The sequence below is a fragment of the Equus przewalskii genome, chromosome 1 (genome assembly GCF_037783145.1).
Source record: "Equus przewalskii isolate Varuska chromosome 1, EquPr2, whole genome shotgun sequence".
Classification (NCBI taxonomy): Eukaryota; Metazoa; Chordata; class Mammalia; order Perissodactyla; family Equidae; genus Equus; species Equus przewalskii.
Window position 1 is genome coordinate 117,439,374 of NC_091831.1, and position 23,363 is coordinate 117,462,736.

General features: G+C 34.2%; 1 protein-coding gene across 50 annotated transcripts in view; it reads right to left on the bottom strand.

Annotated features, from left to right (window-relative positions):
* Positions 1 to 23,363, bottom strand: part of SCAPER (S-phase cyclin A associated protein in the ER) — a 521,170-nt gene that overhangs the window by 324,471 nt on the left and 173,336 nt on the right. For 16 of the 50 annotated variants that reach the window (XM_070573718.1, XM_070573923.1, XM_070573946.1 and 13 more), the window contains 9 exons: positions 22,677 to 22,895; positions 17,139 to 17,309; positions 15,989 to 16,064; positions 15,676 to 15,793; positions 15,289 to 15,400; positions 13,823 to 14,068; positions 12,053 to 12,193; positions 8,068 to 8,223; positions 2,982 to 3,124 (listed from right to left, as the gene is read on the bottom strand). In XM_070573718.1, the coding sequence (XP_070429819.1) occupies positions 2,982 to 3,124; positions 8,068 to 8,223; positions 12,053 to 12,193; positions 13,823 to 14,068; positions 15,289 to 15,400; positions 15,676 to 15,793; positions 15,989 to 16,064; positions 17,139 to 17,309; positions 22,677 to 22,895 (1,382 nt within the window). Of the gene's footprint in view, positions 1 to 2,981; positions 3,125 to 8,067; positions 8,224 to 12,052; positions 12,194 to 13,822; positions 14,069 to 15,288; positions 15,401 to 15,675; positions 15,794 to 15,988; positions 16,065 to 17,138; positions 17,310 to 22,658; positions 22,896 to 23,363 lie in introns of all 50 variants that reach the window. The other 34 variants (XR_011526452.1, XR_011526476.1, XR_011526453.1 and 31 more) reach the window with 3 other exon arrangements.

The following is a 23,363-nucleotide window of genomic DNA, read 5'->3' on the forward strand; positions in this document are numbered from 1 at the left end:
AGTTGGACCCTTACCTTACACCATATAGAAAAATTAACTCAAAATGGATCCAAGACCTAAACATAAGAGCTAAAACTAAAACTCTTGGGAGAAAACATAAGGAGAAAGCTTCACATTGGATTTGGCAATGATTTCTTAGATATGACACCAAAACCACAGGCAATAAACAAAAAATAGATAACCTGGACTACACCAAAATTAAAAAATTTTCTGCACTATCAACAGAGTGAAAATGCAATCCACAGAATGAGAGAAAATATTTGCAAATCAAATATCTGATATGTATCAATATCCAAAATATACACAAAAGTGTTACTACAAAATATACAAAGAACCTGTTGCCACAACTCAACAAGAAAACAACCCAATTAAAAAATGGGCAAAGGATTTGAATAGATATTTCTCCAAAGAAGATATATAAATGGCCAATAAGAACAAGAAAAGATGCGCAACATCATTAAACATTAAGAAAATGCAAATCAAAACCACAATAAGCTGCCAGTTCATGCCCATTAGAACAGCTAGTATAAAAAAAGAAAAAGAAAAAAAGAAGCATTGGTGAGGAGGTAGAGAAATTAGAACCTGTGTGCACTGTTGGTTGGAAGGTAAAGTGGAGTAGCCACTAGGGAAAAAAGTATGGTGTTCCTCAAAAAATTAAAAATAAACTTACCATACAATCCAGCAATTCCATTTCTGACTATATACATACCCAAAAGAACTAAAAGCAGGAACTTGAAGCAGATATTTGTACACTCATGTTTACACCAGCATTATTCACAATAGCTGAAAGGTGGAAGCAATTTAAGTGTCCATTGACAGAAGAATAGGTAAACAAAATATAGTACATACATAGAACAGAATATTATTCAGCATTTAGGAAGGAAATTCTGACACATGCTACAACATGAATGAACCTTAAAGACATTATGCTAAATGAATAAGTCACAAAAGACGTACGATTCCACTCATATGAGGTATCTAGAGTAGTCAAATTCATAGATAAACAGTAGAATGAGGGTTGACAGGGGATAGGGGGAGAGGGGAATGTGGAGTTATTACTTAATGGATACAGAGATTCATTTTTGCAAAATGAAAAGAGTTCTGGATATGGAAGGTGTTGATGGTAGCATAACGTGAATGCACTTAATGCCAATGAACTGTAAACTTAAAAAGAGTTAAAATGTTAAATTTTATCTTACGCATATTTCACCACAATAAAAAAATATGTACAAAAGCAGTTTATAGAAAAAAAGTTATAAACTTTATGTAAAGACATTTTTAAAGACCTAAATCAGTTGAAAAAACATTTAGTAGTATGTTCCTAAATTGGAGGACTCAATTTCAAAAACAGAAATCTCCCCACGTTAATTTATAGATTCAAAGCAATGCAAATAAAAATCTGACAGTTTCTTTTTTAATACAGATTTGAGCAAGCTGATTCTAAAACTAATATAGAAATGTGAAAGGGCCAAGCGTGTCCTATCAAAAATAAAGTGCAGGATGGTAACAGACACCAAGTATTGTAAAGCTTTGATAATTAAGGCAGAGGATAGAAAAAGTGACCACTGGAAGGTGAGATAGAGCCCACAAACAGAACCCTACATCCATGGAAACTGATTTATGTTAGAAAGCTTTGTAGAGCAGTAGGAATAAAAATTATTTTTCAATAAAGTGTGTCAGAACAATAGAGCATCCACACAGAAAAAAATGAAATTGGATTCCTACCTCAAACTAGACAATAAAATCAATTCTAGGCAAATAAAGACGCTGTAATATTAAAGGAAAACTGTATTTTGAAGAAAATCTTATGACTCATGATAGAAACAAATTTTCTAAACAAGATCAAAAAGCATAAATCACAAAATTTGCTCAGTTTTACTACACTGCAATCAAGAATTACATTAATCAAAAGACATAGAGGGAAAAGGCAAGCCACAACCTACAGAAATATTTTCAATACACAAATCTGACAAAGAATTAGTATCTAGTAAAGATAATTCCTAAACATCAAGAATAAAAGATCCCAGGCCAGCCTCAGTGGCCTAGTGGTTAAGTTCAGTGCACTCCACTTTGGCGGTCTGGGTTCAGTTCCTGGGCATGGACCTACACCACTCTGTTAGTGGCCATGCTGTGCTGGCAGACCACATACTAAAAGATAGAGGAAGACTGGCACAGATGATAGCTTAGGGCAAATATTTCTCAGCAAAAAAAAAAAAAAAAAAGAAAGAAAAGAAACAATAAAAGATCCCAATAAGGAAATGGAGAAGAAATTTGAATGGGCACTTTACATGAAAAAAACCTGAGGAGCTGATAAGTATATGAAAAGTTGCTCAACTTTATTATTAATCTTGAACAAGTAGAAAAGCAAATTAAAACCACAAAGTGCTATCTTTTCACATCTACCAAATTTGCCCCAATTAATAGGTCAGAAAATAGCACACGTCAACAAGTTATACACCAACCAATAGGGACTTAGGCTTAGCCAATTAAATGCTTTTTCTTAGATCTCCAAATCTTACACAAGTGATTTTAAAATGCAGGGACTGCTGACAGTCATTTATCATAATCAGAGTGGCAACATGCTGACCACACTGTTTCCATCAAAAGACCAATGCTGTGGCTCTTGTGACGCAGCCTTTGATGCTTAACCATTTCCAAGCCTGGTCCTCTAAACTCCTAATACTTATGCTTCCAATATCTTTCTAAAAATTTCCTTTGCTTAAGCTAGTCAGAATCAAATTCTATGTCTCAAAACAAAAAAATCTTAAAAGTATCAAGTTTCTCATCCAACAGAAATGTTCAAAAGGTTTCCATTCTGAGTACGATGTCATAATTCCTGGAAATCAAAATTTTGTACATTCCCGTATTTGTTACCACTTCTAAAAAACCTCTATGACAGTAAATGGCTTTACAACTTGGTTTGAATATTCATTCACGGCAAAACTTCATCAGGATCAAAATCAAGATAGCGAATGAGGTACCTAGCTCTTTCCCGGGCTGCATCCTCACGGGCCTTTTCCTTTTCTTGCCTCTGTTGTTCAATTCGGGCTTCTTGTTCTTTCCTCTTCATTAACAATTCTTCTACACGGGCCTGCCGTTCTGCCTCGAGAGCTCTCTTGCGTTCCTAATGTCAAATGTTTTAAAAGGTGTTGGGCTTACGTGTAAAATGAAAATGATTAAAAGTGACATAGCTTTGACATAAACTTATATATTCAAGCAGATCCCTGGCTTACCACTAGGTATGTTTCTCAGAATTTAAACAAAAATCAAATATCAATATCTGGTTTTCATATGCCTTTTACCAGTGTTACACATAATTATAAGAATAAAAGCCATTTTAAGCAGATACTATTTTATGCATATTCTGTGAGAATGTAATATGTATTTTACGGTTAATCACTTCTAAAGCCTTGTGTTTAAATATCATTTTAGAAATACCAGAACATGATGAAGAAAGCATAGTTAACAGATTTTATTTCTGAACTAAGCTTTCAAACAGGACTTAAGAAAAGCTTTGTGGCAAGGACAAAGAGTCATTAAAACACAGCATAATGGGTAAGAGAGTGGGCACTGGGTCAGATTCCCTGATTTTGCTTCCTGACTCCATTATTTACTGGGTGGGCGATTCTGGTATAGTTACATTATATCTGTGTCTTAGTTTGCTGGAAGACAACAATTGTACTTATTTCTCAGGATATTGTGAAGAATAGATGAGATAATACACGGAAAGCACTTACCACAGGGCTTGGCATATAGTAAATTCTCAGTAATTATTTATCATCATTGTCATTAAGGCAAAGATACTTCATCAATATAGGATTAAACATCAATAGGAGTACTTTGCTAATTTCCACTATATTACTAGATGTATTAATACATTTCTTTCAGTTCATCCCCATTCCCCAGGTAGCTCACACGTCTCTCCCTGGCCCTTCAAGGCTCTTTACGATTAACAGAAAACACTGATCTGGGCTCTAGTAACTACTACTTACATAGCCTTCGGCAAGTCATTTCACCTTAAAAGGGCCTCAGTTGGTTGTGAGATCTAAACTACTAATATAGGGAAGTACTCAGCAAAGTGATTAGCACATAGTAAATGCTCAGTAAATGATAGCAGGAAAAAAAAAAGTAATACAGCAGCTTCTGTTTACAGAACACTGTGGAGAGATGCGAATATTTCTAATAGTTAACTCAGCTCACAATGGTAACTTCATATCTACAAGAAGCCCTACCTACCCCAAGAGAAGAAAATCTTTTTAAAGTAGTAAGCCAAAAGGGTCCCTATATTATCTTTTTATTTGCGGGAGGGGGGAAGGGACTGGGAAATAAGAGAGAATGCACTGGCAGACTGTAGACTTTTGTAGACCTGCAATTAGATTTTAAATTGATTTTTCAGTGTCTGGCATACTACTCATGAACTGGTTATAGCTATTTCTCATTACAAAGTAAGCATAATAGGTAGAAACTTGTTTAGCTATATAAGATCTCAAAAACTCTTTAAAAACAAATCTGGCACAGGAAACTTTCTCCAATGAAGAAAATATAAACAAAAAAGTTTTCTCTCAAAGTCAAATTTATTTTTAGTTTAAAAAAAATCTGTATTATATCTGAAAACACAAGTTTCAAAATGAAATGCAAAAGGCTTAGACATTAAATATGAAGAATTAAACCAGAACTTTTAATTTCATATTTTAGGAAACCAAAAACTTGCGAAACAGACTTTAAAAAATTATAAATTGGTCTTCTAAATGAAACATATTAATATAAAAATAATTATGTGTATGCACAATGTAGCCAAGTTGTATGCCTAAATATGATGTCAATTTGTTGACTGTTTTCATGGATATAAAACATATTCCAACAATGTACTAATGGAAATAACTGGAATTCAAAACATAGCCAGTCTTTTAATTTCTCTTTTTAATAAGTGGAAGAGAGAACAGGTAACTAGACAGCTAATGAGTAAAATTAGTAAATTCAGCTAGTATTTTCCTTTCTAAAATTTAAGTTTCCTGAAGATAGGCAACTTGTATTTCACAAAAGCATCTTGTGGGAGTTCAATAAATATCTGTTAAATAAATGAAGCATGACTTTATAAAATAATATGCATCATAAATCTATATATTTACAAATAAAGAATATAAACCCATAACAAATGAATTAGAGATATCTAACTCTTAAGCTTTCTGAAACCTCATGGACTCCTAAGTACTTTGCTTCACAGTCAGGGATGTGTTTGCGGCAACCTAAGAAAGGATTTTGCAACCCTCCTCTTTATGTCTATAATTCAAATGAATGGGGGAAGAAGATAAGGCAAAATATCCAAGGAAATTGAGCTTAAAACTAACAAATCAATAATTTATATAAGAATAATGGCAAATTGAGAATATACGATGGCAGCACTAACTTAGTATTTAACTTACAAGAAATAAGGATCACAATTGCCTGTAATACTTTATGAGAATGTTTCAAGAGTAAAAGTAAAGCAGATGGAGGTTCTTTGAAGTCCATATTAAGTTAGGATCTTACTATTATTATATTTACAGAAAGCTTGGCATTACTGCCTTGCATATCTAGTTATAGCTACACATCTTTTGAAAAAATTTAATTACACGTATGTTTTATAATACCAGTGGATTTTTCTAACAATATCAGTGTAGATCAAACTTATGTAGGAGTTTTCAATTTTTCACTGAAAATTAAATCTGTAGGAAATTTCTACACTTTTAAAAAGAAAAATAATTCTGAGTGGTCAAAACAGTTTTTAAAGTATAAGGACAGACAATTCCTTACTACTTTCAGGAAAGAACTGCTTTCCTTTAAGCTTTAAATAATGTTCCAAATTATGAAACAAGAGTCATCATTTTTAAAAGGAAGATAACTACTATATTTCAAATCTGCAAAACGAATCCAGAAAACACCAAAGATGTCTATTTAAAAGTATACAATATTACTCATATACTTTCGCCCAAAACCCAGCTAAGAAGTCACCTTTTCCAGAGAACTTTCCTTGACATTCCACTCCCACCAACAGAGCTAATTATTACTTCCTGTGGGATACCACTGTAGCTTATACATACTTCTATCACACTCTTAACATCGTGTTGTATTATTTACCATAAAGGCAAGGACCATGTCTTATTCATCTCTGAATTATTAATGCTTAATGGTTGCTCAAAAGTAACACATAATTTACAAAACATAATTATTTTTATAAAATGATACCACTGTAGAGAAAGACATAGAAATAATGCTGAAGGAGGCCTAAAATTAACAATTCAGGGGTTGGCCCAATGGCATAGTGGTTAAGTTTGTGCAAACCACTCCGGCGACCCTGGGATTTGTGGGTTCGCATCCCAGGTGTGGACCTCCACACTCCTCATCAAGCCATGCTGTGGAGGCATCCCACATACAAAACAGAGGAAGACGGACACAGACGTTAGCTCAGGTCCAATCTTCCTCTCACACACACAAAATTCAAATATCCTATTTCATTTACTCATTTAAGAGTATTAGTTAATAAAGAATTAACTTAAAAATAATTAAAGTGAAAATTCTTGCCAGTCCTTGGAGAGGAAAACCTGAAGATTCTCTAATAGAAGCATTCTGTGTTTTTAAACATACGTTAGCTTGGCACTCAGATTAAAATAAAAGACTGAACTCAAATCAAATAAAGATCAGAGACGAATATGGGATCATAATGCTTAATGCCCACAAATAGCAAAAAGTAATCAATTAACTTTAAAAACGTTTTGACATTTTAATTTCCTAAAACAACCAATGACATGAAGAAAGATGAAACAGTAAATAACATCCCTAATATTTAACATAACAAAGCTCTTCATGATCTGCTCCTTAACTCTACACGCAGTACTCTCTCATATCTCCCTCTGCAGAATGCCTACTTCTCTCATCGTTTGCATCTGTTTCATTTTTGAAAACTTAGTTGAGGGCCAGCTCTAGTGGCCTAGTGGTTAAGTTCAGCACGCTCTGCTTCGGTGGCCCAGATTCGGTTCCCAGGTACAGACCTACACCACTTGTCAGTGGCCATGCTGTGGTGGCAGCTCACATACAAAATACAGGAAGACTGGCAACAGATGTTAGATCAGGGCACATCTTCCTCAGCAGCAGAAAAAAAACAAAAAAACTTAGTTGAGGTATCACCTCTTTCAGAAAGCTTTTCTTGACTTTCTCATGTTCTGGCCACTCTCAATTTGAGTAAGATGTTCTCCTTTGTCCTTCCAAGAATCTCTTCAGTGCTGCACTTAATCCTAGTGGATTAAGGTTTGTTTACATATACGTCTCCCCATTGTGAACAAGGATTTATCTTTTTCATGTCCTTGAGCCTAGCACAACATATGGCTTATAGTAATGACTCAATAAATGATCACTGAATTAATAAATATCAGTCATAATAGATAAAGTATGTCTGCATTTATATTTAAATATTGCAAACCTTGTTCTCTGTATCAAAAATGTCAGGGCCTAAAAGAGTCTTATGGGCAAGGCTGTCTAATGAGGAAGATCTTAAACAGTTTATAAACATCAGTGCAGTTTATATGTTAATTTTTCCTCTCATCCTCAAAACAGTAGCTAACTTAGGGTTTCCTACAGAGGTTAAAAGCTAAGCAATTAAAGCATTTGATGACACGCCCCAATAAATGACAAGTGCTCCCTGTCATAACCATAAAGAGTACCTAGTTCTTTAAGGCTATATTGGTTCAAAAAAATCATCTTTTAGTGGAGGAAAGGAGCATATTCTTACCCAACTCAATTAGAAAAGAATAGATAGTAACATGCCCAGAGCAATTTGGTCCTCCACTTGGTTGAGACTAGAAATTCTAACTCTATAACTGCAGTCTACTGATGAAATCACTGATTACCTTATCTGAAGGAGTACACACCGTCTTTTGGTAATCAGACTTCATGTTTCTAAACACTGCTATACTAAACCATGCACCCTTGGGAAAACAAACTAGGTCTTACTCCTTTTTGGATCCTCAGCACCTAGCTCTGAGCCTAGGCTATGGCAGATGTTTAACAAATGCTTGCCAAATAAAATTCTACCTGAACAGCTTCATCACGTGCTTGCTTTTCTTCCTGTCTTCGCTGACGCTCTTCCTGTAACTCATTAAGCCTCTGCTCATATTCCTTCAATTTCGATAAAACATCATGGCGTTTATTCTGGGCTTCAAGGGTATTTATGAAGGCAATTTCATTTACCTTTAATAAGAACAAAGAGAGTGAATCAATTTCAAAGCAAGTTAATTCTAGGGCACATCACAAAAATACTAAACTTAGTCTTTATATTATAATATAAACCAGTGGTAAGGCATAAAACAAAAATTGAGTTAGTGAAGGGTCTTTTCGTTCAATATTTGCCTAAAATGGATAATAATACAGTGTAAAAAAACAAATCCACAGGCCTTAGTAAGAACTGATTTAGTGTAAATAAAGGTCTGCCATTGAAAATATTTTTAAGTCAAGAAAGAAATTAAGATTCTTATAGAGACCATCTTATAAAGCTCTACTTAACATCACTATAATTTGCAACCATACAAATTACATTAAGATTTAAACAGGTATACACATGTTATTCTAATGAGTTTGAGAGGACAAAATTTAAACAACAAATCGTTTTTCTTCAACATATATTGAATGAGTGACAATTAGGTACAAAGTGACCTAATATAAGGACAAATATTATCTAAGAAGTTAAGAAAGACAGAAGAAAATATTTCAATATATAATACAAGAAATTTTCCCTGAAAAAAAAGAAACAAATTGAAGATTGAAACAGCCCACTTTATTTCATGAAACACCGATTCAGACGACCACATTAAGGAAGAAAAACACATTTTTTAAGCTTCCAAGTAGTAAATGCAGGTCACCTGGCCTCAGATTTCTCTACAGAAATAGTTAATACTAGAAGATAATGAAATAATGCTTATAAAATTCTGAAGGAAAGATACTATGAACCATGAATCTGCTCTCTAGCCAAGATGTACTCAGGTAAAAATGCCACAGGCCTTCTAGAACAGGAACAAGACAAGGGTGCCCACTCTTGCCACTTCTATTCAACACAGTACTGGAGGTATTAGCTAGAGCAATTAGGCAAGAAAAAGAAATAAAAGGAATCCAAACTGGAAAAGAAGAAGTGAAACTTTGCTATTTGCAGATGATATGATTCTATATATAGAAAACCCCAAAGAGTCCACCAGAAAACTATTAGAAATAATCAACAACTACAGCAAAGTTGCAGGGTACAAAATCAACTTAAAAAAATCTGTTGCATTCTTATACACTAACAACAAACTAGCATAAAAAGAAATCAAGAATTCAATTCCATTTACAATCACAATAGCTTAACCAAATAAGGAATAAACTTAACCAAAGAGGTGAAAGACCTGTACATTGAAAACTATAAGACATTATTGAAAGAAATTGAAGATGACATAAAGAAATGGAAAGCTATTCCATGTTCATGGGTCAGAAGAATAAACATAATGAAAATGTGTATACTACCTAAAGCAATCTACAGATTCAATGCAATCCCAATCAAAATCCCAATGACATTCTTCACAGAAATAGAACAAAGAATTCAAAAATTTATATGGAACAAGAAAAGAGCCCAAATAGCCAAAGCAACCCTGAGAAAAAAGAACAAAGCTGGAAGCATCACAATCCCTGACTTCAAAACATACTACAAAGCTATAGTAATCAAACCAGTATGGTACTGGTACAAAAACAGACAAACAGATAAATGGATCAGAATTGAAAGCCCAGAAATAAAATCACACATCTATGGATAGTTAATCTTTGACAAAGGAGCCAAGAACATACAAAGAAGAAAGGAAAGTCTCTTCAATAAATGGTGTTGGGAAAAATGGACAGATACACGCAAAAGAACAAAAGTAGACTATTTCTCTTGCACCATACACAAAAATTAACTCTAAATGGATTAAAGATTTGAATGTAAGAACTTAAACCATAAAAACCCTAGAAGAAAATATGGGCATTACATTGACATTGGTCTTAGATCTTTTCAAATACAATGTGTACTCAGGTAAGGGAAACAAAAAGAAAAAGTTAACAAATGGGACTACATCAGACTAAAAAGCTTCTGCAAAGCAAAGGAAACCATGAACAAAACAGAAAGACAAACCACCAATTTGGAGAAAATATTTGCAAATCCTTTATCACACAAGGGGTTGATCTCCAAAGCATATAAAGAACTCATCCAACTCAACAAAAAAACCCACAAAGAACCTGAGCCAAAAATGGGAGAGGATACAAACAGACATTTTTCCAAGGAAGATATACAGATGGCCAACAGACATATGAAAAGATGCTCAACATCATTAATTATTATGGAAATGCAAATCAAAACTACAATGAGATATCACCTTACACTAGTCAGAATGGCTATAATTACCAAGACATAAGACAACAAACATTGGAGAGGATGTGGAGAAAAAGGAACCCTCATACACTGCTGGTGGGAATGCAAACAGCAGCAGCCACTATGGAAAACAGTACGGAGATTCCTCAAAAGACTAAAAATAGAAATACCATATGACCCAGCTATCCTACTACCAGGTATCTACCCAACCAACTGGAAATCAACAATCCAAAGTTACATATGTACTGCTTCGTTCACTGCAGCACTATTCACAATAGCCAAGACATGGAAACAACCTAAGTGCCCAGTGACTGATGACTGGATAAAGAAGATGTAGTATACATATACTACGGAATACTACTCAGCCAGGAAAAAAAGGCAAATTCATCCCACTTGCAATAACATGGATAGACCTGGAGGATATTATGCTAAGCGAAATAAGCCAAACTGAGAAAGACAAACATCAGAGGATTTCACTCATATGTGAAATATAAAGAAAACACATGGACAAAGAAAACAGTTCAGTGGTTAAAAGGGGAAGGGGGGTGGGCACAGAGGTTAAAGGGGAGCACTTACATGGTGACGGACAAGAAATAATATACAACTGAAATTCACAATGATGTAAACTATTATGAACTCAATAAAAAAATGAACAAGATGTTTGAACAAACATTTCAGCAAATAAGAGATGCAGATAAGAAATAAGAACATGAAAAGATGTTCAAAAATACAAATTAAAACCATATGAAACACTATCCACACATACTAAAATGGAATGGCTAAAATTACAAAGTGTAACCATGCCAGGTGTTGGTGAGAATGTGGCTAACCAGAACTCTCACCCACTGCTGGTAAAAATGTATAATAGTACAACCACTTGGGAAAACTATTTCTTTAAAAGTTAAACATGAGCCTATCATAAGACTCTGACAATCCACTCTTCAGTATTCACCCAAGAAAATGAAAGCACACATCGGCACAACGACTTGTACATGAGTGTTCACGGTAGCTATATCTATAATAGCCATAACTGCAAAAAGACCCAAATGACCATCAACAGGTGACTAGATTAATAAATTATGGTATTTCTATACAATGGTATACTTTTCAGCAATGAAAAGGAACTCATATACACAACAGCATGGATGAAGTTCAAAATAACTATGCTGAGTGAGAGACGCCAGAGGAAAGAGTACATATTGTATGAGTCCATTCATATGAAATTTTAGAAAATGCTAACATCTATAGTGACAAAAAGCAGATCAGCAACTGCATGGTAACAGAGTTGGAGGAAGGAATGAATTACAAAGAGGCATGAAGAAACTTTTGAGGGTTACAGGATTGTTTATTATCTTCATTGTACTAACGGTTTCAGGAATATATACATGTCAAAACTCATCAAATTGATACTTTACATATGTGCTACTTATTGTCTGACAATTATACCTCAATAAAGCTATAAAAAAATAATATATATCTAATAGCATTATTTTAAGGATAAGATATTGTATTTATTAAGTTTTAAATGAGCCTGTAAAAATGCCGTTATTCTGGCACAGAATAAGCACCAGATAAACATTAGCTTCTTATATAACAATTGAAAAGAGCACTTAGGTAACTAATTTAACGTTCAAAGCAACTAAGCTATACCTTGGCTTCTTCCTCCTGTGCTTTTTTCACAATTGCTTGTAATTGCACCTCTCGTTTAAATTCAGCATGAAGTAATTTCTCTTCCATCATCCTACGTCGTTGATCTAGTAATTCTTCCTTCCACTTTCGGACATCTTTCTCCTATGTAGAATGAATTACTGCATCATTAATTTCAGCATACACAGTCATTTAACAGAAGTGCAAACAGATAAAAGGCTTAGGAATTATAAAGTCTAGAACCTGGAAAGACCTAAAGGAGCATGAATAATGATTAAGAACACAGACTGTGAAGCCAGACTGCTTGAGTTCACAATCTACCTTGGTCACTTGCTAGATGTGTAAACTGGGCAACGTTTTTAGCCTATGTCTCAGTTTCCTTATCTATAAAAAGAGAATAGTAGTAGTACCTAACTCATAAGGTTCTTTTCAAGATTTAGTCAATATATATAAAACTCTTAGAACAGTGCATTAGACATGGCCCGACAGAAATATTTGCTATTATACTGCACTATGAGTAAACTTAAAATCAAAAGTGTTTATTTCTCATCTTTATAAATCGTAATGTCTCTCTAACCCAAATTCAACTCAAATAAGTAATTTTAGCCTAGAGGTTTGAAAATGGTGAGAAGTCTGAAATATCACATTTATTTGCATAAGAAACATTCCCTGAAGGAACAGAAAGGGTTTTGTCTACAGAAAAACAAAGACAGATATGACAGCTCCCTTTAATTCCTTAAAACAGTATCAAACAGGAGAAGTAAAGGACTTGTTCTGTGCTCCAGGAAATCAGAACCAGCACCAATGAGAATAAATTATAAGAAATCAGATGTTGTCTCAATATGAGCAGAAAAAACTAACATTTCAGTTGAATTTTAGCTACCTAATTATGTATTTAATCATCTAAAAAAGTTATGATGCAGAAACATCGTCGGAAAAGGAGCTAGAAGACAGGCCCTTAAAGCCCCAGCTCTGCAAATTGTAGGTCACGTGACACTGGAAACAGCACTTAACCTCTCCCAGGCTGGGTTTTCACATTTGTAAAAAGGGGTTCAGTCTCTGTTCAACTCTGTGTACCTCACAGTTATTGTGGCGATCATATGAGACCACATTTGTAGAACAGTGTTGAAATAATAACATTATATAAACAGAAGGAGGAATTTATCATTAAAATTGATTGAAGGAATAACCACATTGCTTGGAAAATTAAACCAGAGAACCTCTTATGCCATGTACAATTTCAAGAATTTATTATTTTGTTTGCATGACTACTTGAAGATTATACAGTAAGAAAATAAACTATATAATTTTATTTGTATTAAAAAACACAGTAAGAGGGGAAACTGTGGTTGTGATTTCTCTATAGCTGAAATTGAAATAATATATTAACTCTTTTAGAACCCCAGTACATGGAGACTGCTTTTCATATCTGATCCATTCATTCTAAACAATTAAAGTAAAAATAATGACAAATTCTTGAGATTCAGGTAAAGAGAAAAATCATAGATTTTCTTCCTTTCCCAGTCAACTTTTCTACTGTACTGAAGAGAATCATACGTAACCTCATTTTTATAAATATTTGGATTATTTGTTCCAATTTTCTCTTTGGATTATTTGTTCCCAATGATCCTAGCCACCTGGTATTCAGATCGTTGTGTAATTCCTTCCCATGTTATATCAGGATTTTGATCAACAGAACACAGCAAAAGTGACGGTATATCAATTCCGAGATTAGGTTATAAAAGACAGTGTAGCTCCATTTTGGCAGCTCACCTGTTTGTTCTCTCTCTCTCTCTTCCTCTCTCTCAGATTACTTTCTGTGGGGAATCCAGCAGCCATGTCATGAGGACACTCAGGCTGTGGAAAGGCCCACATGACAAGGAACAGAGGCCCACAGCCAACTGCTAAAGAGGACCTGACACCTGCCAATAACCATATGAGTGAGTCTGGAAATGGATCCTTCAGCTCCAAATGACTGCTGCTCCAGCCAACAGCTTGACTGCAACCTAATGAGAGACTCTGAACAGAAATCACTAGGTAAGCCATTCCTGGCTTCCTTACCCACAGAAATTTTGAGGTAATAAAAGTATGTCGTTTAAAGCTGCTAAGTTTTGAGGTCAACTGTTACATAGCACACATAACTAATACAGTATTCACTTACGTCTGCCATGTGTAAGTAACAGTAAGAATGACTATATACTAAGCAACAGCTATCCTAGCACTATACTACTGTTTTACATACTTGCCACATTTAATCATCACGACAGGTTGATAATTAAAATTGTCATTTTATAGATAAAGAAACTGAAATGCAATATTTTAAGTAACTTGCCCATGAGATCATATCTTATTATGTGGTAAAACCAGATAATTTGACCTAGTTGGCCATCTCCAGAGCCCATGTTATTTCCACTATGTCATACTGATCAGTTTGTTGTTCTTAGTGCTATCGAGTCGATTCTGACTCCTAGCAACCCTGTGCAGGGCAGAGAAAAGCCTGCTATCCTCTCTTCTCACCTTCCAGCACTATACTAGACAATGCTCTGCTGCTATTCATAGGGTTTTCATAGCCAATTTGTTTGGAAGTAGGTGGCCAGGTCCTCCTTCCTAGTCTGTCTTAGTTTGGAAGCTCGGCTAAAAGCTATCCACCATGGGTGACCCTGCTGGTATTTGAAATACTGGTGGCATAGCTTTCAGCGTCACAGCAACAGGCAGTTGCCACAGTATGACAACTAACAGACAAGTGGTATGGTTCCCTGACTGGAAAGCAAAGCCAGGTCGTAGCAGTGAGAGCACCAGATCTCAACCACTAGACCACCAGGGCTGTCTGATCAGAAATTACACTGCTCTACATACTCCAAGAACCTCTTCTATAAACCAAATTAGTGCCCCACTTATTCAAACCTGATAATCTGAGGCTCAAAACTGTCCTACCAAATCATTCTACACTTTGCAGAAGACTCCCCAAGGAAACCCCAATGAATATGGCAAAAGTCAAAGTGCAGATTCAATAATCCACGCCAATTCTGTAAAACAACAATTTACTAGCTAATTTGGGAATGATAAATTCTTTTTACAGATGACTTCTATAATTCAATAGATAGAAATGCTTTTGTTTGCTAGAAAATTTAATTATTTTATAGTTCTTTTAGGTTCTCTCAGACTAGAAAAAAAAGTCAAGTTGAAACTAAGTCCATCAATTTAAGGCTATCATAATTTCCCAAAAATTAAAAACTCACCCTTTCTAACAATTTCTGAAGCTTTAATGTTTTCTCTTCACGTAACTTTTCCCTTAGCTGCTGTGCTTTCATTTGTTTTTCTTCATGTTTTTTCTTGGATTCTGCAATTGTTCTATTAATACAAACAAATGAACAGGAGACAGGAATGTTTACACAATAAAGCCAAAAATATTTTCTTTAGTCTTCAAAGATCTTCAAGCAAATATAAAGAGTATACAAAACTAATTTTGGCCTAACATTTCAGGAAAACATTGTCACTTTTCAGTGGATCTGGAACTGTCCTGAAGTAATGTGCCTTAACATGTTATGTAGCAATTCTATTTAATAGTCAAGAGCGGCTAGTTTCCCTCCTGTGAAACATTTCTAATTAATTTTCAAAGGCCACACCTTTTACGAGATGGTGAGGAAAGTTTCTCATGCATGTGAATCCCATGACCTGGCGGTCTAGCAGGTTCCTCCTCTACAATATCCCCCCAGGATGTATTTTGGCGCCAAGATTCACGAGCTGTTCAGAAAAGAGAAAACTACTGTTACTGTTTAACTACAAAGTTCTATAAAACCAGCACTTGAAAAGAGACTTTTAAAAGGCATCAGCATTCCCAGTCCAAATTATTTATTTTACACAGAAACTCCACATGATATGATAGTTACTTTATACCCCTCTACCTATACATGCAATACACATATACACACATAATACCTTCATAATCGGCAAGGACATCGTTCCAGTCCATAGACATACCACAGAAAGATACACTACCACTGCCCACGCTAGCCTAAAATTAAATTGAGAAACAAATATTTAGACACAATTATAACCTTAAGAAATGAACTATATATGAAATTTCCCTACCTGTTGCTAATACATTTAACGAAACCAGAAAAAAGCTACATACTTTTTGTTGTCACAACAATCACCAAGTTAAAAATACCACAGCCTATACATTTTAAGAGGAAGACAAACCTACTTGACATTAACAGCAGAAACAAATCATGTAAATTTAAAAGAAACATATTGGCCACACTATTACTACATAAATTGTGACATGTTCATAGCATACATCAGAAGAGCTCCAGATTAATTTGTTGGGTATTAAATTGAATAGAAAAATATTTGAAACATTTATGGTTACTTCTATTCTTTAAGAAATCCCTCTCATCGACATATACATCCTGAGCACTGAGAGACAGCAAGGCATTGTATAATTTGCTTTTTATTAGCATAGAAAAAAGTAAACTATCTTAGATTCCCCTTCAATTGCTACAATTACAATCTGAGTAATGCTGAGTTCTTACTTTATCTGAGACTCAATTTCTTGATTTGTAAAATGAGAATAACAATGATTTCCAACTTGTCAACTGCATTATATATAAAAACATTTAGTAATGGTAAAGTGCTAAAAAAAGACTTGGTATGGGGGCCAGCCTGGTGGTGCAGTATTAGGTTCATGTGCTCTGCTTCGGTGGCCCAGGATTCGCAAGTTCAGATCCCGGGCATGGACCTAGCCTCGCTCATCAAGCCACAATGTGGCAGCATCCCACACAAAATAGAGGAAGACTGGCACAGACGCTAGCTCAGCGACAATCTTCCTCAAGCAAAAAGAGGAAGATTAGCAACAGATGTTAGCTCAGGGCCAATCTTCCTCTCTCACACACACACACAAACATTTGGTACTGTTTACTGTGTAAGTCTGAATCACATTGAGAATAATAATAAATATTATTATTAAGGATAATTTTAAAAACAATTTTAAACAGGACTAGATGAACTCTAAGTCCTTCTGGACCTAAGAATTTTATTTCTGACTACAATTTTTTGAACAATTATGTTAAAGATTCTAAAAGCTCACAGAAAAATCACTGTCGTTGTCAGTTTCAATGTTAATATCATTGTTTTCTTCAGCTTCAATTTCTCTAGTTAACTGCTCCTCTTCAGCAATAGCACTAGCAATGGCTTCTTCGTTGGCCTTTTCTAGACGATCTGCTAGCTCTTCTTTCTTTGCAAGAACTTCTGCCATGGACTGTAAAGTTAAAAATAAACAAAAAGAAGAACCATCACTTGACTGGAACGTTAAGTAATCATTTCTTTCTTTATGTTCTAACCACACACTCAACCTTATATATAAAAAATAGCACTGATCTAGAATTATAAAACCTGTGGTCCAGTATAGGCTCAACCACTTGCTAGCTCTGTGACTTGGAAGTTTCTGAAAACCAAGAGCCTATTTTGTATTCCATAAAACAATACAATAATCCATGACTTACCTTCTTTACCAGATTGTTGTGTATGAGAAACTGTGAAGTTACATAAATAACAGGTATTATTATTAATGACAAAGTATGAATTTCATTTGAGTCCCAAATTCAAATATCCAAATACATCAAACATCTTAAAAACAGAAGAACATTATACTAAAATAGGACCATAAAAAGAATTTATACTCTAATGGTGATGATACCTTCTGAACATATATACCTAACTTAAAAATATGCATTAGAAGGAAGACAAACAATATGCATCAGAAGGATTAACTAATAAATCCTCATGATAAGCTAAATGTGTATACTATAAACCCCAAAGCAAACAGCGAAATAACAAAACAAAGAGTTATGGCTAAAAAGCTAACAAAGGAGATAAAATGGAATTATAAAACATAATTAATCCAGAAGAGGGGAGAAAAAGAGGAAAAAGAGGAATAAGGGGACAAAGAACAGATGAGTCAAAGAGAAAACAAATAGGAAGATAGTAAATTAAAGGAACCATATCAATAATCACATTACATGGAAATAGCCTAAATGCCTCAATTTACAGAAACTGTCAAATTGGATAAAAAGCAAGACCCAACCATATGCTGACCATAAGAAACTAAATTTAAATATAAGAATACAAAGATATCACAATAAAAGAACTATCATACTAACACTAATAAAAAAAAAGCTGAAGTATTAAAATCAGACAGTAGATTTTAGAGTAAAAAATATCACGAGGGATAAAGATGGTCATTTCATAAAGATGAAAGGGTTAATTCACAAAGAAGACAAAACAATTCGAAATGTTTATGGACTTAATAACAGAGCTTCAAATTACAAGCAAAATATCATAGAATTGCAGGGGAGTGGAGGTGGGAGAAACGGGTGAAGGGGATCAAAATGTACAAACTTCCAGTTATAAAATAAATTTAAGTTGTTGGGAAGTAATGTACAGCATGGTGACTACAGTTAATAATACTGTGCTGCATACTTGAAAGTTGCTAAAACGGTAAATCTTAAAAGTCCTCATCACAAGAAAAAAAAATTTTTGTAACTATGTAAGGTGATGGATGTTAACTAGACTTATTGTGGTGATCGTTTCACAATGTATACAAATATCAAATCATATGTTGTACACCTGAAACTAACAGAACATTATATATTAATTATATCTTGATTTTTAAAAAAGAAGGGAAAAAACCCTATAAAATTGCAAAAGAAAGTAAACCTAATGGGAATGTAAAATGGTACAGCCCCTTTGGAAAACAGTCTGACAGTTTTCCTCAAAAAAGATTAAATGTAAAGTTAACATAGGACCTAAGAATTCCACTCCTAAATATACACCCAGAAGAAATGAAATCACATGCTTCACACAGAAACTCGTGCATATATATTTAAAGTAGCATTACTCATAACAGACAAAAGGTGGAAACAAGCTAAATGTCCATCAACTTATGAACAGATAAAAGGTGGTGTATCAATAAAACGGAATATTATTTGATTATTAAAAGGAATGAAGTACAGTCATGCACTGCATAACAACGCTTCAGTCAACAATGAATCACATATCCAACAATAGCCCCGTGAGATTAGTACCATATAGCCTAGGTGTGTGGTAGGCTATACCATCTAGGTTTGTGTAAGTGCACTTTATGATGTTCGCACAACGACAAAATCATCTAACGACACATTCCACAGAATGCATCTGCGTCATTAAGCAACACATGACTGTAATGATTCAGGTTAAAACATGAATGAGCTTTGATAACACTATGCTGAGCGAATGAAGCCAGTCACAAAAGATCATAGACTCTATTCCATTTCTACGAAATATCCAGAACGGTCAAATCTATAAAAACAAAAAGCAGAATAGTGGTTGTCTAGGGCTGAGACGGTGGAGTGAAAGGGAGTGTCTGCTAATGGGTACTGCGGTTCTTTCTGCAGTGATGAAAGTGTTCTAAAACCAATTATGCTGATGGCTGCAAAACTCTGTGAATATATCAAAAAACATTAAATTGTACACTTTAAATGGGTAAATGGTATGTTATGTAAATTATATCTCAAAGTTGTTAAAAAAAGAAAGAAAGAAAGAAAGAGTTCCACAGTTATATTCAGAGATTTCAATACCCCTCTCACAACTCATAGAACAAGTACCAAAAGCTAGCACGAATATAGGAGACCTGAACAATATTATCAACAAAACTGATGTATTTTCCCAAGAGAAATGAAAACATATATTCCAAACAAAGATAAATGTTCATGGCACCTTTATTCATAATAAACTGGAAACAACTCAAACATCTGTCAAGTGAATGGATGAACATATTGTGTCACATGCATACAACAGCAATATTTCTAAAGACAATAAAAAGAATGAACTATTAATACACACAACTACATTGATAAATCTCAAAATAATTATGCTGAGTGAAAGAAGCTAAACAAGGATTACATTACTCCATTTACGTAAAGTTCTGAAAATGCCAATTAATATATAGTGATAGCAAATAGTGATTACCGGGGAAGGGTATACAGAGAAGGGCAGAAAGGAGGGATTACAAAGGGGAATGTGAGGATTTTGTGGGGGGGGGGGCAACTAATGTGTTCATTATCTTGATTGTACTGATGATTTCATAGGTATAAACATGTCAAAATTGATCAGTGTGTGTATGTTAGACAGGTGAGGTTTACTGAAAATTTACTATACCTCAATAAAGATACTATAAAATGCGAACACTTGAGCCCCAGCTTATAACTGAATTGGTGGAACTGAGTGGAGCCTAGGCACTGGTATCTATTTTAAAGCTTCCCCTCCTGCCTTCCACCTCCCCTCTCGCTCAATACTCTGCTGCCCCAAAACACATAAGATTGTCCCTGGGAAATAGAATGGGGTGACGGAGTTCAGAGGGTAGACTATTTCTTTCCAGCATAAGCCTTTTCTCTATAAAACCTAGAACATTATAGAAACTGTTGTTAAAGCACCAAACATTACAACTAACAACAATAGAAAAAAATATTAAAGTTGAATCTATTTAACTTTGCACAAACTAAGTTCTCACATGAGCCTATTTCCTCTCAATTTTTTCTTTCCCAGAGAACAACATTTTTATTTAGTCTCAGAAGACCTGAAAAGATTTCAACCTAGTAGTAGACATTATGGATGAAATGATGATTCAACTATGCATATGTAACTTTTACTACTTTCACATTGTGAAATTCAAATAAATATCTCCATAGCACATTATTTTTTAAATTTTCAAATTTTCATTAAAATTTGAACTTTCAGCAAATTTAAAACAATAGATCCATGGTAGTTAGGTTTTATATAAGTACATTTTCACAAGGTTTGGCACAAGTTGACCTTAAATAGAAAGGTTCTTACAGTCATCTTTTGCTAAAATTTCTGTTAAATAAGAGAACTACAGATTTTTTTTTTACTTTAACCAGCTATGTGACAATACTCTATTGAGAAAGAAAAAGGTCTCTCATCACTGCAGCAATTCTCTATAAACCTCCCATTTAGAACCTAAACAATAAGGTGCTTATTTAGAACAACCAGAAGTACCTCTGCCAAGACAAATCAAAAAAATTTTTTTCTTTAAATCTTGGTTTAGTTAAAATTCCTCTAAGACTTCTAAGAATATAACAATATTCATATTTAAAGTTGAACTTACTTTCTTCCAAATATGTAAATTTGACCCTCAAAATAATCAAGGATTTTTAATATTCCACCCTAAGCTTATTTACTTACATGATCAAAATAAAAATGATGAGAGAAGAATTTTTAAATAATTATCTTATGCTTATTTAAGTATGGACTATCTTCTTCCTCTTTGGAAATTTGATTATCACAGAATCAATTTGAAAAATAAATAATGTAATATGCTAGCAAGCTATGAAACCAAAAAATATAAATATGGTCAATTTCTACCCCTTACATTAAATCCACTACTTATATGACCATAATTATGTTCAACCTTTAAAAACATTCATTACTAAAAGACCCAAGTTAAAAAACAAATTGATCTTATTTTTCCCTTAAAACCCGATATCAAGTTTCATCTATATCTAATGTTATTCTCTCTATAAGATGTATAATTTGGCCTAATACCATCTGCTGATAGTATCTTTCAGCATAATAAGGCATTAAGTTTTGAAAGAAATTATAGTATACGGTGGGCATTTAAAAGATAAAATTTGAGGGCCAGTCCCAATGGCCTAGTTCAGCACGTTCAGCATGCTCCGCTTCAGTGCCTGGGTTGGGTTCCCACGTGTGGACCCACACCACTCATCTGTCAGTTGCCATGCTGTGGTGGCGGCTCACATACAAAATAGAGGAAGACTGGCAACAGATGTTAGCTCAGGGCTAGTCCTCCTCAGCAAAAACAAAAGAGGAAGACTGGCAATAGATGTTAGCTCAGGGCAAATTTTCCTCAGCAAAAAATAAAATAAAATTTGAATAATTTTTCTCAACATCTTTTTATATGTGCCTATTTCTTTTCAAAGTTACTTTTTAAGCAAGGCTAGCCTGATATATTCTAAATTATCCTCAGGTCAAGTATCTTAATACTAAACTGGGAAATAGGAAGAGATGAGCAGAAATAAGGAGCCATCCAAAAACATAAACCTATAAATAATCCCAAATCAATGCATTTTTAAAGATTCTGTAATAGAGATGATAAATAAATTTCATCTTAAAGACTAACTGCAAGCAAATGATAGTAGCATTATAAAGTACTCTTGTTAAGAGAATTCTTAAAACTAAGTCCAACAGGCACAATTTCCCATCTATCAGAGTGCTAGGTGTTGCATGGAAGACTTCACTGCTGTTGGTTTAGTTTCTTAAGGCTAAAGAACATTTCATCAATTCACACACCAATTAAATGATTTTGAGAAAGTCATTTAACTCTCACAGTTTCATTCTCTCTCTACAAAACAAGAAGAATCTTAACTATATCAAAAGGCTGCCATAAGAATAAAATGTAAAATGAAATAACATATAAAATGCTTTGTAAAAAAAACGCTTTGTAAAGTGTAAATAATACACAATATAGTTTATTATTATTAGAGTTTTTTCCTCTTTAATATATTTACTCAGAATTTGGGTAAGTTGTTCTTACCAAGTTAGCAGCACTCACATTTGAAATATCTGAAGGGTCCATTTCACTTTCTATCCTTGCTTTCTCTGCTGAAAATCTGTCTTCATTTGTTTGCAAAGGAGGTGTGTCAGCTTGCTGAGTAATTGAAACACACTCTGTATCAATGTAAACAGCAGGTATTTCAGAAGTTCGCACAGAACTGTCTTGTAAGAAACTACTGCCAGAGTTCTTGACATCATCCAATGTACTCACTGTGAACTAACAAAACATATTTACAGAATGAATCAGAGATAATAAAAAATACTCACCAACCACTCCACTCTAGAAAAGCTGATTCTGCTTAACCTATCAACTGTGAAGCAGTAGTTGACTAGCGGCTGACAGACAACTCACTCATCTTTTTTATGTTTCAAGTGTAAGAAAAGAAAAGAAACGATTAAGCAGCCACAAATTTTATTTGCACACCTATAATGTATAGGGCACTGTTGGAAGTGCTTTAAGAAATTAAGCAACATATATTGTAATTATATTTTATTTTAGTAGGCTGATTCTTGACAAGTACTTTATATGCCTCACAAAAGAAATCTAGTCACAAGTATAATACTTTGTCTCATATTCAGACAACTAAATGTATTCACAAGGTTTTTGAGAAGATTGTCTAATACCAAATGAAGGCAGTTTTCACCAAAATATAAACGGCCTTTGAGGGCATTTTAATCAAAAACA